The following is a 15566-nucleotide window of genomic DNA, read 5'->3' on the forward strand; positions in this document are numbered from 1 at the left end:
TAAAATTTAAAACCAATGTATTTCAGTCAGTAAAATGTCTGTCTGATCCATGGGCTTTAAAGCAAGGGAAAGTTCTGTGAGGAAATTTCTCTCCGTCTCTTTTCATCGCCAACATTATTAGCATCTGGTGGCCAGATCAAGGTGAACAGATTGAATTGTGTGGTTGGGATTAGGCTTCACTTTCAGCTCAAAGTAAGCAGAATTCTCCAAATCTTACTGCATCTTTTTCTTGACTTCATTCCAAGGCGCATCCTGTAAGAGTATCCCAGCAAATTTCAGACATCAAGTAATTAATGTGTTTCATCTTGCTATTAGATAAGATTCGGCTGTTCTTAATTGTTTTTGAACAATACTTTATCTTTTCAATAGTGACTGTTATGCTTTTACTGTTATATTATGGAAAACCTCAGAGGTCAGAAAAGCAGAATGATTTTTTTTTTTAATATTAAAAATGTGACCATAATGAGCTTGCTTCAATGTTCACTTGCAAACACATGGGAGAAGCTCTTTTGAGTACCCTCAATGGTTTGGAATGGTGCTACATGATACTCCTGAATCCTAGTCAGGCTAAGGAATGGACGCAAAAATATGACTAGCAAGATGAGCTGGCTTCCTGAACAAGAAGGATGCATTTACACTGCAGAATTAATACAATTTGATACTGCTTTGCCAAGGCTCAATGCTATGGAATGCTGGCATTTGTAGTTTTGTGAGATACAGTATTTAGCTTTCTCTGTCAGAGTGCTCTGGTGCCACAAAAACTACAAATCCCATGATTCCATAGCCATGGCAGTTAAAACATTGTCACACTGCATTAATTCTGCAGTGTGCCAGGAGAGCAAGAGATGGACCAAGTGAGTCCCCCCTCCCAAAGTGTTGCCATTCAGCTGACAAAAAAAAAACCATTTTTATTTAAGCATCCTTTTATATATATATATATATATATATATATATACACACAAAATATACAAAAAGAAAAATAGAACAAAATTACAAAATATCATCTTAAACCGATATTCCTATATCATATCTTCTTATTTGCTCTATGATTACCTCGTGTAAAAATTATATACTTGTTCTTACTTTATTTGACACTTCCTAGCAGAACTACCAAAACCTCAATTGTTCCTAATACTTAGCCCACTAACTCTTTCTTATAATTCTTCCTATTCTTCATCAAATCAATTCCACCCGGATATCAGTGTATGGGATATCTACATTTCTTCATCTATACTCCTATCGACCTCTGATGGTCTTACCCCATTTTATTACCACTATTTATTATTATATCTCAAAACATAGCTTCATTGTGTTCTGATTTTGTTTCTGTATATATTCCTTCCAAGGATTCCATATTTCGTAGAAACTATTCAGGGTATTTTTGCCTACTATTGTAGTCAACTTTTCCATTTCACAAAACTCCATAACTTTAAGTCTCCATTCATCCAACTTCGGCATCTTTTCTCCCTTCCAATATTTTGCAAAAATTATTCTTGCTGCTGTTACTAAAAAAAAAAAGAGTAGTTTATCTTGACTTTTGTTTAAATTTAAGTTGTCCGTCATGTTTAGAAGATACAATCTGGGTCTGGCTTTCTCTCTAATATTAGTTATCTTCCTTATTTCATTATGTATTTCTTTCCAGTATGTCTCCGATTTTTTACAGCGCCACCAACAGTGTAGGTACGTCCCCACTTTACTTTTACATTTCCAACATTTATTACCTCTATTCTTAAACATTTTCGCCATCTTATAGGGGGTTAAATACCATCTATACATCACTTTATATGTATTTTCCTTTATCATAACGCTTGGTGTATACTTAATTCTCTTTTGCCATAATTTCTCCCACTGATCTAATTGTATTTGTTCTTCCAAATCCTTTGCCCATTTAATCATATATTCCTTGACTATTTCTTGTTCTAATTCGGACTTCCTAATTAGACTATATAATTTTGAAATTTGTTTTCTCGGATCCTTCAGTATCTTTTCTAGTTCTCCTTCTACCGGTCCTATTCCTTTTTCTTTATTATCTGTCCGGAATCTTTCCCTTATCTGTCTATATGTGAACCAATTGCAAGAAAAGCCTTCCTTGTTCAATTCATTCTGTGTTTTCAAGGATCTTTTCCCTTCTTGTAGTCTGGTTAGGTCCTTGTATGTTACCCAATGGTTCTTTTTCAGTACCTCCCTTTTATATAAAGCCTCATTTGGGGAGGTATATAGCGGTATTTGCGTACACCATTTTTGTCCATATTTATTCCAAATCTTTAGTAGGTTTTTTCTTATCAAATGGTTATTAAAATTACCGTCTACTTTTATTTTTCCGTAGAATATATATCCATGTATCCCGTATTTTAGATCACATTTTTCTAAATTTATTGTTCTTTTCTTTTGCAATTTAATCCAATCAATTACCCAATCTAATACACATGCATGGTAATACCATTTTAAATTTGGTACTGCTAGGCCTCCTCTTTCAGTGGAATCTTGTAAAATTTTCAATTTAATTCTTGCTTTTTTGTTATTCCAAATAAATTTAGAAATTTCCTTTTCCCATCTTTTGAACGGTAAATCGTTATTAATTATTGGGAGATTCTGAAAAAGAAAAAGAAATTTTGGTAGTATTGTCATCTTAATTATTGCCATTTTCCCCATCCAAGATATATTTAATTTAGACCATTTTTCTAGATCTCTTTTGATATCTTTCCAACTTTTCTCGTAATTGTTATAGAATAGTTCTATATTTTTTGTTGTTAATATCACCCCTAAATATTTGATTTTTTTAACCAATTGAAAACCAGACTTTTCTTGCAATTTCTTGTTTTCCTCCTTGTCCATATTCATTGTTAAAATATTTGTTTTTTCGACATTAATTTTGTATCCCGCCACTTTCCCAAATTTTTTAAATAATTTTAGAAGTTTTTCTATGCTCTCTAGGGGGTTTGCAATTGTTAAGCATCCTTTTTAATGCTTAAGCAGGGGAGGTTTTTAATGTAGAAGTATGTTTTATCTTGTTTTTAACTTTTGTATGTTTTAAAATCATTTTATAATGTTTTATAGTGTTTGAATGTTAGGGGTTTTTTATATAATTTTTTTTAAAAAAATGTTGACATTTTTAATGTGTTGTGGAAGCTGCCTTGGATCCCAGTCTGAGAGAAAGATGGCGTATAAGTAAAGTAAATCAATAAATTTAAAACAACAATAACAACAATATGAATTTCCAAGTCAAGCTTAGTCAAGGCTTCATGCTCAGCCCAAGGATCTGCTGCTCTATGTCAGAGATTGCATGATCAGATTTTTGCTTGCTTTACTCAAACTAGCCTCATTTTGATTTTTGATGTGGTGCTGCACATCATATCAAGCCATAAGCTTTTTTGACAGGTACTGAACCAGTCAGGTGCTAGATAAGTTCCTTCCCCATGGCAAGGTACCATGGTTTTGATGCAAGACCCATGAGATCATTATCGTGGTTCCCCTTGGTCTTGAAGCCTTCAAATATTTATTTATTGTGCTGGAATCATAAACAAGGGGCTTCTGTTCATGTAAGGTCATTGCCATCACACACTAAACTGAAACAAGATATGGGAACTCTTTGACTATTTCTATTGTTGTTGTTGTTGTTGTTTAGGGTGAATTCTTATAATACTTCTGTGTTGATTTTTTTAACGTTCAGCATTAATCCACTTTCTTGGAGGATTTAGCATTACTCCAACCAAGGAGGCACTTTCCTCTTTGACCTGTTTCTGTAATTGCTCCAGGTCTTTGTTTCTGCCAGTAATAATGTGTCATCTGCATATCTTAGGTTGTTAATGTTCCTTCTTTCTATCTTTACTCCTCCTGCCTCTGAGTCCAAGCCCTCTCTGCATATTAAATTTCCTCATATAGGCTGAATAAACAGGATGATAGTATGCAGTCTTGCCTGACTGCTTTGCCTACTGGGAACCATTCTGTTTTTCCATATTATGTTCTGGTGGAAGCCTCTTGTCCTGAGTACAGGTTACACATCAGGACAATCAGATGTTGTGGCACTCTCATTCCTCTGAGTGTAAGGAGATTATCATGTGTCACTTCTTGCCCAATCTGGGCTTGGGCCACGATCAGGCTGGAACAGGTGAGAACAGGTGTTATTGCACAGGAAAAAGCCACTGATGCTGCCAGGAGTCCACCAAACATTCCCCATCACCACTTTGGCCACCCATTTTGAAGGACGGAAAGCTTCCGTCCTGAAAAATCGGTGGGCAAAACATGGCTGGGGGATGGCTTGGAGACACCTGGTGGCATCAGTGGCTTTTTCCTGTGTGATAACACCCGTTCTCATCCGTTCCAGCCCAATCCCAGCTCATGCCTGGATCGGGCAAAAAGTGATGTGTGATAAACTCCTAAGCCATAGCTTTTTGTGATCTATGCAGTCAAAATATTTGCTGTAGTCAATAAAGTATATTTACATTTTCTTTTGGAATTCCTGGTGTGCTCCATTAGCCAACATATATTTATGATGTGATCCCTAGTGCCTTTTCCTTTCCTGAATCCAGGAATCAAGCAAAATACCACCCAGAAGTAAATTGAGTTCAATGGATTTAACTCCTGACTGAATGAATTAGATTGAACCAAACTTTTTTGTGCAAACTTCTATGGCAGTGACAACAACTACAGGTTGCAAGAATGTTTCTGAAGTCAGACTGGCACATTATATCTGTCTTTATATCTGTCTTCCAACCAAGGAAGGAAATTTTGCAGCCCTCTATATATTGTTGAATTGCAGTTCCCAGCATTCCTCTGAGATATCCCCCTTTAACTGAAAACAGTGGAATTGACCACCCTGCCAGAGCCATCATGATTACATCCAGCTGAAATTCTAGTGGTTTCACTAACCCTTTCTTTAACAAACTCCAAATCTTGCACTGAAAGAATCAATAAGTTAGAAGGAAGTTGGAAGCCATTTGGGTCCAATCCAAAATCTGCTACACTACTTTTGATCCAACAGTCAGTACTGTGTTCTGTTTTCTCCATGGATGTGGCCATCTAGTAATTACAGATCTCTTATAGCTCTTCATAAATAGTCTTGTACATGCTCTCTCTCTCTCTCTCTCTTAAGTACTTAACTTTGGTTGCATCATGAATTTCTTTCCAGCTGGCCTCCAACACTTCTGTATCCTTCCCCAAGTTAAGCAATCAATTGTAGAAGACTGTGGAATCCTCCTGATAGAATAATATTACTGAGCAAAGTGAAATGCAACAGGATTATAGGTCTCTAGCAAAGCATCCCAAGCCAAGCAAATAAAAACCAGCTGTTATTTCTATCAAAACACATTTTAACCTCCAAATGTTTGGTTTATTGCATCCAAAGTTAACAGAACATGGAAACATGTTTATACTGAAGAATACAACAAGGCTTGGACAAGACTTGGGACTAGCAGAACATGCAAGCAGAGTGGCATTTAGGGATCTCCCTGAGGAAGGCTAGACATGGCTTATTTTAGTCATGTTACTGTTTGTGTTCTTCTCAGTGTAATATTAATATAGCTAGGGAAGGAATCATCTTAGCCCTGGACACAGCCCCTCTATACATATCTGGCTCTTTTATTCAGTAGAAAGTTTGGTAGAAACAACAGCAGTTACTTTCCCCACACAGACACACACACTTTCTGTTTTCTGGGGCCTTCTAAGTAGAAGTATCTACTATCATTATTATCTTTAATCAGGGATTCAAGTTAGCATTACAGTACTAAGAGATTCCCCCCTCCCGCCTCTAGTTTCTGGGCAAGCTACCTCATGGACCTTCATAGTTCATTTTTACAATTTTGTCTGCAAATAGGACATATAGAAGATCAAGCCATAGAAATAGAGGGAGGTGATTCAACTAAAGTATCCAAACAAACTAGGATAATGTGTCATTGTGCCATAATACAATGTGCCCGTGCCAACTGCGGACTTGCTATCCATGGATTAGGGCTTCTGCAGACAGCAAGCCCTGGCTTTTAAAATGAAATAAATGAAATAAATTGAGGTCCTGCTTTTTTTTACTATCTCTCGGGGGGGGGGGGTGTCTGGAATGCATCCTCTGCAGACAGCAAGGAACTACTGTACATTTTTTAAAAAAAATATTCCAGGTTCTCTTGGAGGATGGTTCTGTAACACATTTCACATCACATTGGAAAAAAATAATGCAACAATTGACGTGCTTAATTTTCATGCTATGAAAAATTTCATAGTATATTTGGTTTGCATATTACACAAATATCCATGATATGTAGATAAGTTTACCTAAACATGTGGAACTGAAATAAGGGAATCCTAACTCAGGCACCTTTGGAATAAGCAGGTTGCTATAACAAGAACCCTACATGGTGTGGGAAGGATATATATTGCACCCCCATGAGATCTTCATCAGTGAATGTTGCACCATCGAACATAAAATGCTGTATCGGCTTCACTTACCTAGTTGCCCACAAGTGCAATGAGAGGGGGACACTCCTTTCATGCTCAGAATAATTGTCAAAAAAGCATTTAATCATAATCTGCTGGTAACCTTACAATTTATCTCTTCTGGTGCTTGCACCATTTGAGATAACTGTCACTTTTAGCACCTTTCAACTCCATGACAGATCAAAGAGACTTGAAACCCAACTTTCCCTCATGTAAAAACAGAATTTTCTTCTCAAAATAAGGTTTTTCTACTCCCCGTTCCTTCTTACAAACTCAGCAAAATCCTCTCCTAAAAACAGAGATTCCATTAGGAACAAAATGGCCTGCAAGTGTTGGGGACGGCAACAGGAGAGGAAAATAATGAACCAACCTCTTTCCCTGGATTTTAACGAATTCCTATCCCAGCCTTTTTGTATGCAATTCAGTTTATTCCTGAGCTCATCCCAAAGCCATATGGTCTATTTTGTCTTGTAGAAATCAGTGGGAGCCATGGAATATCAAAAAGTCTTGCTTTCATTTCTTCATCATAATGGAATGGAATGAAACTGGACTTTTTAACTGATTGTTTAATTTGTTCAGTGACCGAGGCTAAACATCAAGATTCTACCCAGAAGCAGTGAAAGGTATCTCACTACTCAAGGCAGAAGGTCCCATACCTTGATATCAGTTCCTTTCTGATATCAAGAACAGGGAGCAAGGATGGACCAACTAAAGCTACAGGACTAGCTATAAATCTACAGTCCTCTTGGTCCCCAAACATGCTTCCACACAACCCTGCAACTACTTTCAGTTTGAGAGAAATTGTTTTATTCAAAAAAAATATCCTGGGAAGGGTGGCAATGTCACTCCATCCCTTCTTCTATCCTTTTGGACTTACACAAACAGGACTTTGAATTTGTTTAAACTCTCTGAGAAAGTAGAAAGGATTGTTCAGTCCTTTGGCCCCAAGATTAAAGCCCCATCCAGGAGTTGGCTAAATACATCACCTAGAGAAGAACAGAGTGCAGTACTTTCACTCTATTCTACCTTGTGCCACTCCTTTCATCACTTTGTTCACATGGGGAACAAATATTTCAAAAATTGTCCTTGATCTCTATCTATGGGGGCTCTCCACATGATTTAATGTGTTGATTTCCCAGTTTTGCAGATTGCATGGAGTGTTCATGGACATAAATGACTTGTATTTTCAACAACTAACCCATGCGAAGATGACAAAAGAAATATATGTGAAGGTAGCAGGTAGAGTAGTGGAAGATAGGGGGACTTGGAGATGTCTCATCCACAGAGCCGCCATGAGTCTAGATCGCTAAATCGAGTGTGGTTAACAACAACAACAAAGCAGGCCTAAAGTGCTCCCTTCTTTGTCTGTTTAAGCTAGCTACTGAACACCTGAAGCGAGCTAAAGGTACAATATGACAGAACTATTGTAAATCTAGTCCAACCCCTCTGCCAGTCAAGGAATCAGCAACTAAAGCACCACTGAGACATCACTGAAATCCATCCAGAATTTGTTCAGAAACCTCCAGGAAAGTTGCATCTACCACATTCTGAGTAGCTCATTCTTGCAAATTGCCTACAACAGTATAAACAACGGCAGATGGAGATCCAAGAGAATAATTAGATCCTCGCTGAGCCAACTCCTACAGGTGCCCTTCTACGACATTGATATCCTTGATGTGGAATGGCTTCCTAATACATCAACTTATAAACGAATCTTGTTAACTTTTGAACAATCTACAATTCCTCTCATGTTGTTGAAAATGAAACCTTTTTTATTCAAATTCCAAATAATTCCAGCACAGGTTTTTCGGGATCAAATTATATCTCCTCTGTTCCCTAATAAGCATGATAGTGGGGGGCCTGCAGTTCAAAGTAATGCCCACCTGACAATTCCTAAAGGAATCCCTAAAGGGACCCTGAGTAAGACCACACCGAAGCCCAATTCAGTTAAAACCTCCAACAGTACGGCAGAGAGGCAACCCACAGAGAAACTGGCCACAGATTTAAGTGATTTAATAATTAATATAGAACAACATGACATCACATCCAGAGTGGACGACCTTAAAAATATGCTGCTTACTACAAAGGATTTGGCCATACCACTGTGGAACTCAATAACTACCGCTGAGGCCCACGATGTGGAGAGGGCTTTAGATATGAGTTCTATTGATGCTCTCTTATCAATGAATAAAAAGGACCTTACAACTATAATTCCAGTACAACCTTTGGAACCTAAGAGAGTTAATACTGTACCCTCCCCGCATGAAGCATCTAACAAACAAAAGGGTCCAGTTCAAACAGAACTCTTGAACATTGATGATGACATGGACTTTACATCAGCCTGACAACTAAGCTTATTAAGTTGGAATATCATGGGCTGGGGAAATAAGTTCCATGATGCAGACTTTGCAAATTACCTCCAAACTTTTAAAATTCTATGTTTACAAGAGACATGGGCCCTTGAAACTAATTTGCCATCTCTTTATGGATTTCAAGCATTTTCTGTTCCCGCAGCTAAAAGTTGTACAAGAGGCCGTGGTAGTGGTGGTCTTACAATATTTATATCGGTTGATTTGCAGGCAGAGATTCAACCAATAACTAGTGCTTTTCCACATTGTATACAAGTGCTAGGTATCAAGAGCATGGATTTTGGTTTCTTAATTTGTATAAATGTTTACTTCCCCCCTAACTTAGCAAAGAACGTAGGTCCTAATAATATTTGGGATAGTTTATCTGAAACCATATTTTCCTTAGAGAGCCAATATCCCTCTACAAGGCTTTTACTTTGTGGAGATTTTAATGCTAGAATCGGAAATGACTCAAGGCAGGTGGAGAGTACTAACCAAGGATCAATTGCTTATACTGCACCAGTTCCTAGGGTCTCAAAGGATATAATTACCAACAAAGCGGGCTCTAAACTTATAGAAATTCTTTCTTTGCATGGCTTGCTGTGCCTTAATGGAACCCATTATGATCTGACATCGGGTCCATATACGTATGTTACCAACAGGGGAACAAGTACAATAGATTATATAATAGTATCTGCAAATCTGGTTCCTGATATTTGTAGATTTGAAGTTATTAGTCGTGTTGAAAGTGATCATTTCCCTTTGTCATTATTATTTAATACTGGGTCATTTCATCTCCCTGGTACTCCCCAAAATTTAAATTTAAACTTAAATTTAAATGGAATTCATATCGGGGAACAGAGAATACGGTGGTCAATTAATCTGGGTAGCTCAGTCCATCAGATGCTGGAGAGTATTACTTTTAAGTCCCTACAATCAGCTATTTTAAATTCCACTTCAGATATTCTACATACTTTCCAAACTATCATTCAAATGCTTAGGCCCAAGTTGGTGAGTAACAAACAATTTAATCCCAACACGGTAGCAACTAACAGATGGTTTGATTTTGAATGTCAAAGTGCTCGGAAAGCACTGATGAAGTGCTCTCGGCAGGCACTTAGAAACAATGACAATATCTCTCCTGAAATCTTAGCCTCTATGCGGTCAGCCTATAAGGCACTTTTAAAACACAAAAAAGATGAATATATTAGAACGCAATGGAAACAACTAGCACAAGCGGTTACAGAAAAAAGTGAGAAACAGTTTTGGGATATTACTGCCTCTAGCATGAATAGGATTAGACCGGTTATTGTGGGTCATATTACATCACAACAATGGTATAGCTCTATGGAGCTACAAATGCAGAGCATCACTCTCCTTCTGTTTTAAAAAATACCTATCTGCCTCAATGGCCCCCAGTTTCAGAATCTGAGATAAAAAAGCTGATTGCAGCTCTGGCATTGAATAAAGCCCCAGGAGAAAATATGATGCCCCCAGAAATATACAAAAATTTTTCTGAATGGTGGGCTCCAATATTAGCTAAGGTATTTACCCAAATTAATAATACTGGGATAACTCCAGTAGGCTGGAAACAGAGTGTAGTCGTCCCCATATATAAGAAGGGAGATAGGCAAGATCCTAATAACTATCGGCCCATAAGCCTGCTGGACGTGGATTCTAAGTTATACAGTAGATATTTATTAAACAGGTTGGAGGATTGGGAATTTAATAACCAGATTATTTATCCTGAACAAGCTGGATTCAGGGAAGGCCAGAGTACTATTGACCACTGTTTGACTCTTTATTAGTTAGCCCAGAAAGGAATCGAAGGCCCTACAAAACATCTATTTGTTGCCTTCATTGATCTAGCAGCAGCCTTTGACTCAATTGACAGAAACTTGTTATGGCTTAAATTGGCCAATACCAATATAGACAATCGCTTATTGTTTCTGATTAAGGAACTTTATACCAATACAACAGCAAGGATTAGAGTTGGTACTTCTGGCTCACTAACTGATCCCATTCCCACAAATAAAGGAGTTAAACAAGGATGCCTTTTGGCACCAACACTTTTTAATTTATTTTTGAATAATATTATCCCAGTACTTTCTGGCCCAGAATTCTTCCCGCCTACACTTGGATCTAAAAAGATCTCTATTTTGTTATATGCCGATGACATGGTTTTAATCTCACTTACACGTATAGGTCTGAGAAGGTTACTTTCCAAGTTAGAGGCATTTTGTTCCAAGGAAAAGCTTGTTATTAACTATAATAAAACAAAGGTAATGGTTTTTGGGAAAAGACACGCTGATTTTCGTTGTTCTATTAATGGTCATCAGATTGAACAATGCAGAGAATTTAAGTATCTCGGCATTTACTTCACAGAAAATCTTTCTTGGAAGCCCCATATAGTAGCTAGTAGAGCAGTAGCTGTGAGATTAATTGGAGCAATCCTTAGATTCTATAATCAGGCAGGGGGCCACTTAGTTGCGCCTGCTGTTAAAATATTCCAGAGTAAAGTTATAACCCACATTCTTTATGGCGCTGCCGTGTGGGGGTGGGATGATTCCCAACTGGCCAAACTGGAGGCCATCCAGAATATGTTTCTTAGGAAGTTGCTCCTACTCCCACCTGGCACGCCTGCAGCCTTGGTTCGGGCTGAGGTTGGCCTTCCTTCTATTAGAGCTCGTATTCATTTTACTTTATTTAATTATTGGAGATCTGTAAAAGATTCTACGGTTAAGGTCTTTCCTAAGTTGTGCTTTCATTATTTACCAAGCTGCAAAGTTTGGAGCTCAAGATACCAGAGGCTGCTTGAAACATATCCTGCTCTAATTGAAAATCCTTCCAGTTGGAATTCAAGAGAGAAACTCTGTGAATATATTTTTAACCAAGATGTGCATCTGGATAGACTGACTATTAATAACTCGAAATTTTCTAAATGGTTTAGATTATATAAATTGGACCATCAGATGGCTGTTTATTTAGGGAATCTTACATTTTTAAAGCTTAGACAGGCTTTTACAGCTCTCCTCTTCCAAACAATGCCCTCAGCTATGATTGATGGTAGATATTCACATACACCTAAGGATTCCCATTTATGTATTTGTGGAGCCTCAGAAATTGAGGATTTACCTCATTATTTGTTTTCTTGCTCACTATATACTGGTCCAAGAACTAAATTTATGGGATCTATTCTGTCCAATTTACAGTCTAATACCATTTCCGAAAAAATTTATTATCTCTTGTCTGATATCAATTCTAAGGTAACTTATAAGGTTTCACTGTTTGCTTCAGCAGCAATTAAAATTCGGGCAAGGGTAATAGCAGACATCGCAGTTGATTGCCAGGGGGATGATCTTATCTAAACTTTGAAGCTTTTTTCTTTTTCTTTTTTCTTTTCTTCTTTTTTCAATGCTTTTAATGACTGTTAGGTGGATGATTTTACCCAAACTTTGAAGTGGTTTTTTTTTTTCCCACTTCTTTTAATGTTGTTCTATTTAATTGATTGGAAGTATATTATGTATTATGTATTAAATCTGGATGTTATTTGAGGAGATATTTTATAATTCTAAATTGCTGTTACTGGTTTTATATTTTATATTTTATATTTTATCATGCGAATGGCCTTTGGCTTAAGCATTAATAATAAAGATGATGATGATGATGATGATGATGATGATGATGATGATGATGATGATGATGATGATGATGAGTAGCTCATTCTCCCATTCAACATCTATTTCCACCAGGAAGTTTGGAATCTCTGAATCTTGGTAGAATATTTGGTATGTCATTTCAAGTAATTTAGAGCCATGATTGATCCAGAGATTGCAGTCTTGATCAACCACCTCATGATATGTTCCATCTTGTTGATACTCTTCTTAAACTGTAAGGCCCAGATAAAGACCCAAAACTCAAGATACAATCTGATTAAAACAGAACAGAGTGGTACTATTACTTCCCTAGATATGAATAATATGCATCTGTTGATGGAGCTTAGAAATGTATTAGCATTCTTGGGTGGTTGCATCCCACATTAGCATTTATGCATCTTCTCCATGGAGCAGACCTACTGATCGCTTGTTTTCCCTCTTAATCTGAACATGGCCAGAAAGTCCCTTTCCATTATTTTAAACCTCACTTGCAAGCCTCTCTTACAAGGCGTATCTGACCTAGTGAGTACCTCCTAATGAATGGGATTCTGTTACGAGATTATAAGTGAAATAATGAGTCACTGGATGGCAGTAAACTAAATCAAATTCAGATTGATACAGTTAATCAGATTTAGCTACATGTTGATGTCATGGAAGATAAATAAGGGTAAGTGAGAGCAATTTAGCTGGAAAAATATGACTTTCTCAAGCAATGTCAAAAATAGCTGAGAAAGGAAAATATTTTTGGTGCTACAGAAGAAATGGCAAATAGTTTTGGTTAAGTCCTAATTCAACTATCGCTACCCTATCCTTGGGTTGTCAAGTTGATCTTGCTTTTCTTAACATGCAGGAGATAAACCAGTAACTAAACCAGGGATGGGTACTGAAGGACATGTGATCCTTCTGATATTGTTTATCTATAAGCCATCCACCCTTGCTAGCAGTGTCAGTGGTGGAGGCTGATGGGAGCTGCATACCACAAACTTCTGGAGGAACATATATTCCCTATTTTTGCATTAAAAGAGTGCATTCTGAAATAACAGGTGTTAATGTTTTGAATGAATGAGTTTATCTTACAAGTATGGTGCCATGAGAATAGTTTGGACAGTTGTAGACAATCTTGTACTATGATGAACTGGCCTCTCATGCAATATTGTATGAGTAGATATCACGGCCTCCATTCCACCTGCGTACATTTTGCAGCAGAATAAATACCATGGAGAATAGCGACAAGATATTGCTTGAGGTGTGATTGACACACTGTCTTTTAGTATGTCTTCTCACTTCTCTTCAAACTTTGAGATATTTTTCAAATACCACAAAAATGCCCTCTTAGGACTTTTCCAACATTTTTTTCAGTGCTCCTTTTCATGCACCAATATTAATTTATACATGTAAATAATCTAGTTCTTCCCACTTGTCTGTCATCAGGGAGATGGTCTTTCTTTTCTAATCCCTAAAGTCATCTTGGATAGCAAACATGCTTATTCGTACACTCATTTCTTCTTCTTTTTTTAATTTAAAAGGACACCTGCATTACTTTGTTGTGCATAACGTCATATGTCAACTGTCATTCTAAAAAATTCACCAGAGGTGCAGTGGAATTCTTACAGTTCACTGTTCTTCCATACATACCAGTTTTTAAATGGAGGTATTCAATTGCACTTAAGGAAGTGTTGGATTGCATGTCTGCCTATGTACTTGAACCAGCATGGTGTAGTGGTTGGAGTGCTAGATTAGAATTTTGAGAGAATAGGATACAAATGCTCATGGAAACCCATGGTAACTTTGGGCAAGTAATGCTCTCTCATACTTACAGGAAGGCAATGGCAAATCTCTTCTAAATACATCTTGCCAAGATAGCCCTGTGATGGCGTTACCATAAGTCAGAGTTGACTTGAAGGCACATAACAACAACTATGGTCTTGATTCAGAAAAGTCAATAGCATGCTCTTTTTTAAAACTTAATTTTATGTCAAATATAAACATAAAAATACATATTTTTAAAGCTTAAAAGCAATTAGACTGCAATTGACCATTTAACGTACATGACCTATACCAATACACTTACCTAAATAGATACAGACACAAAAAACATAGCAAATTAACTTTCTTCCCCTTTCAACATTGGGTTCTGCATGGATATCTAATGTACTTCCATTCTTCACATATTAAATATACAGTTGGCCCTCATTATCCATGGATATTTTATACATGGATTCAAGCATCCATGGCTTGAAAATATTTTTTAAAAAGGATAAATTTCAAGTATCAAACCTTGAATTTCCCATTTTATATAAGGGACACCATTTTGCTATGCCACTGTATTTAATGGGACTTTAGCATACAAGGATTTTGTTATTCACAGGGGTTCCTGGAACCAAACCCCAGCAGATAACAAGGGTCCACTGTATTTCTCTGCCTGTTAAGTCTCGCTATGTATTTCTTCCTTTTCTGCATTATTTTACACTTCAATTCCCCTACAGCATTTGTTCTATCTTATAATAAGTTAAATGACTTAAGTAATTTAATAAATTAGCTTTTAAAAGCCAGCAGTTATTCTTATCTATACTCTGATTAACAAAATTAGTTGGTCAGTTAGCATGAACTATCTTGAGGTTTTCTTGCACACTTCTGAAGGCAAGGAGTCATGGATGTTTCCATGTAAACATTCACATTTTGTTATTTTATTATATTATTTCAGTTTTATTCGATTTGGGGTTTCTGGCTGAGGGTGTTCATGTGGAACACACTTTATTCTTTACATACTGTTTGACCGTTAAGGAATGTTTGTACTACATATAGGGTGGAATTTAATTGGGATCTGAAAATACAACACCATTTACATAGTGCAAATTGCTGTTGTTTTAATGGAACTGCATGAAAATTAGCATCTTCTTAGATGCTTCATTAGATTAGGCCACTGAAAACAAGACCAGGGCAGCTATTCAACATATTCATAATGCATTTTGGTTTATTTTTATTTCACTTCTTCAGAACACTAGGAACTACTTTCAGATGAGTGTGCAGCGCTGCTGGCATCCATCATGTAAGCATCTGTGCTGGCACCACTGTCTGCAACATGGGACAGTGCCAGTGGCACACTGTCATAATGGCTTGGCTGAGTAATAAATGCAAC

At 37.0% G+C, this 15566-nt stretch overlaps 1 protein-coding gene across 1 annotated transcript; it reads left to right on the top strand.

Moving 5' to 3' along the window:
• The first annotated feature begins 8135 nt into the window (after positions 1-8135).
• On the top strand, positions 8136-12251 carry LOC149319198 (uncharacterized). The gene is made up of 2 exons (XM_089507990.1): positions 8136-9333; positions 12072-12251. The coding sequence occupies exons 1-2, from the start codon at positions 8796-8798 to the stop codon at positions 12137-12139; spliced, it is 606 nt and encodes a 201-aa protein (XP_089364116.1). The 5' UTR covers positions 8136-8795; the 3' UTR covers positions 12140-12251.
• Positions 12252-15566: the final 3315 nt, after the last annotated feature.

This window comes from Sceloporus occidentalis, unplaced genomic scaffold, assembly GCF_023333645.1.
Source record: "Sceloporus occidentalis isolate IW3139 unplaced genomic scaffold, rSceOcc1.0.p SCAF_2, whole genome shotgun sequence".
NCBI lineage: Eukaryota > Metazoa > Chordata > Lepidosauria > Squamata > Phrynosomatidae > Sceloporus > Sceloporus occidentalis.

Bases quoted from the DNA above. Each gene is read 5' to 3' on its own strand.
- LOC149319198 (XM_089507990.1), top strand. From the start codon at position 8,796: ATGGGCTGGGGAAATAAGTTCCATGATGCAGACTTTGCAAATTACCTC. The intron at 9,334-12,071 runs GCTCTAAACTTA...TTGCTTCAGCAG, and splicing joins TATAATTACCAACAAAGCGG to CAATTAAAATTCGGGCAAGG.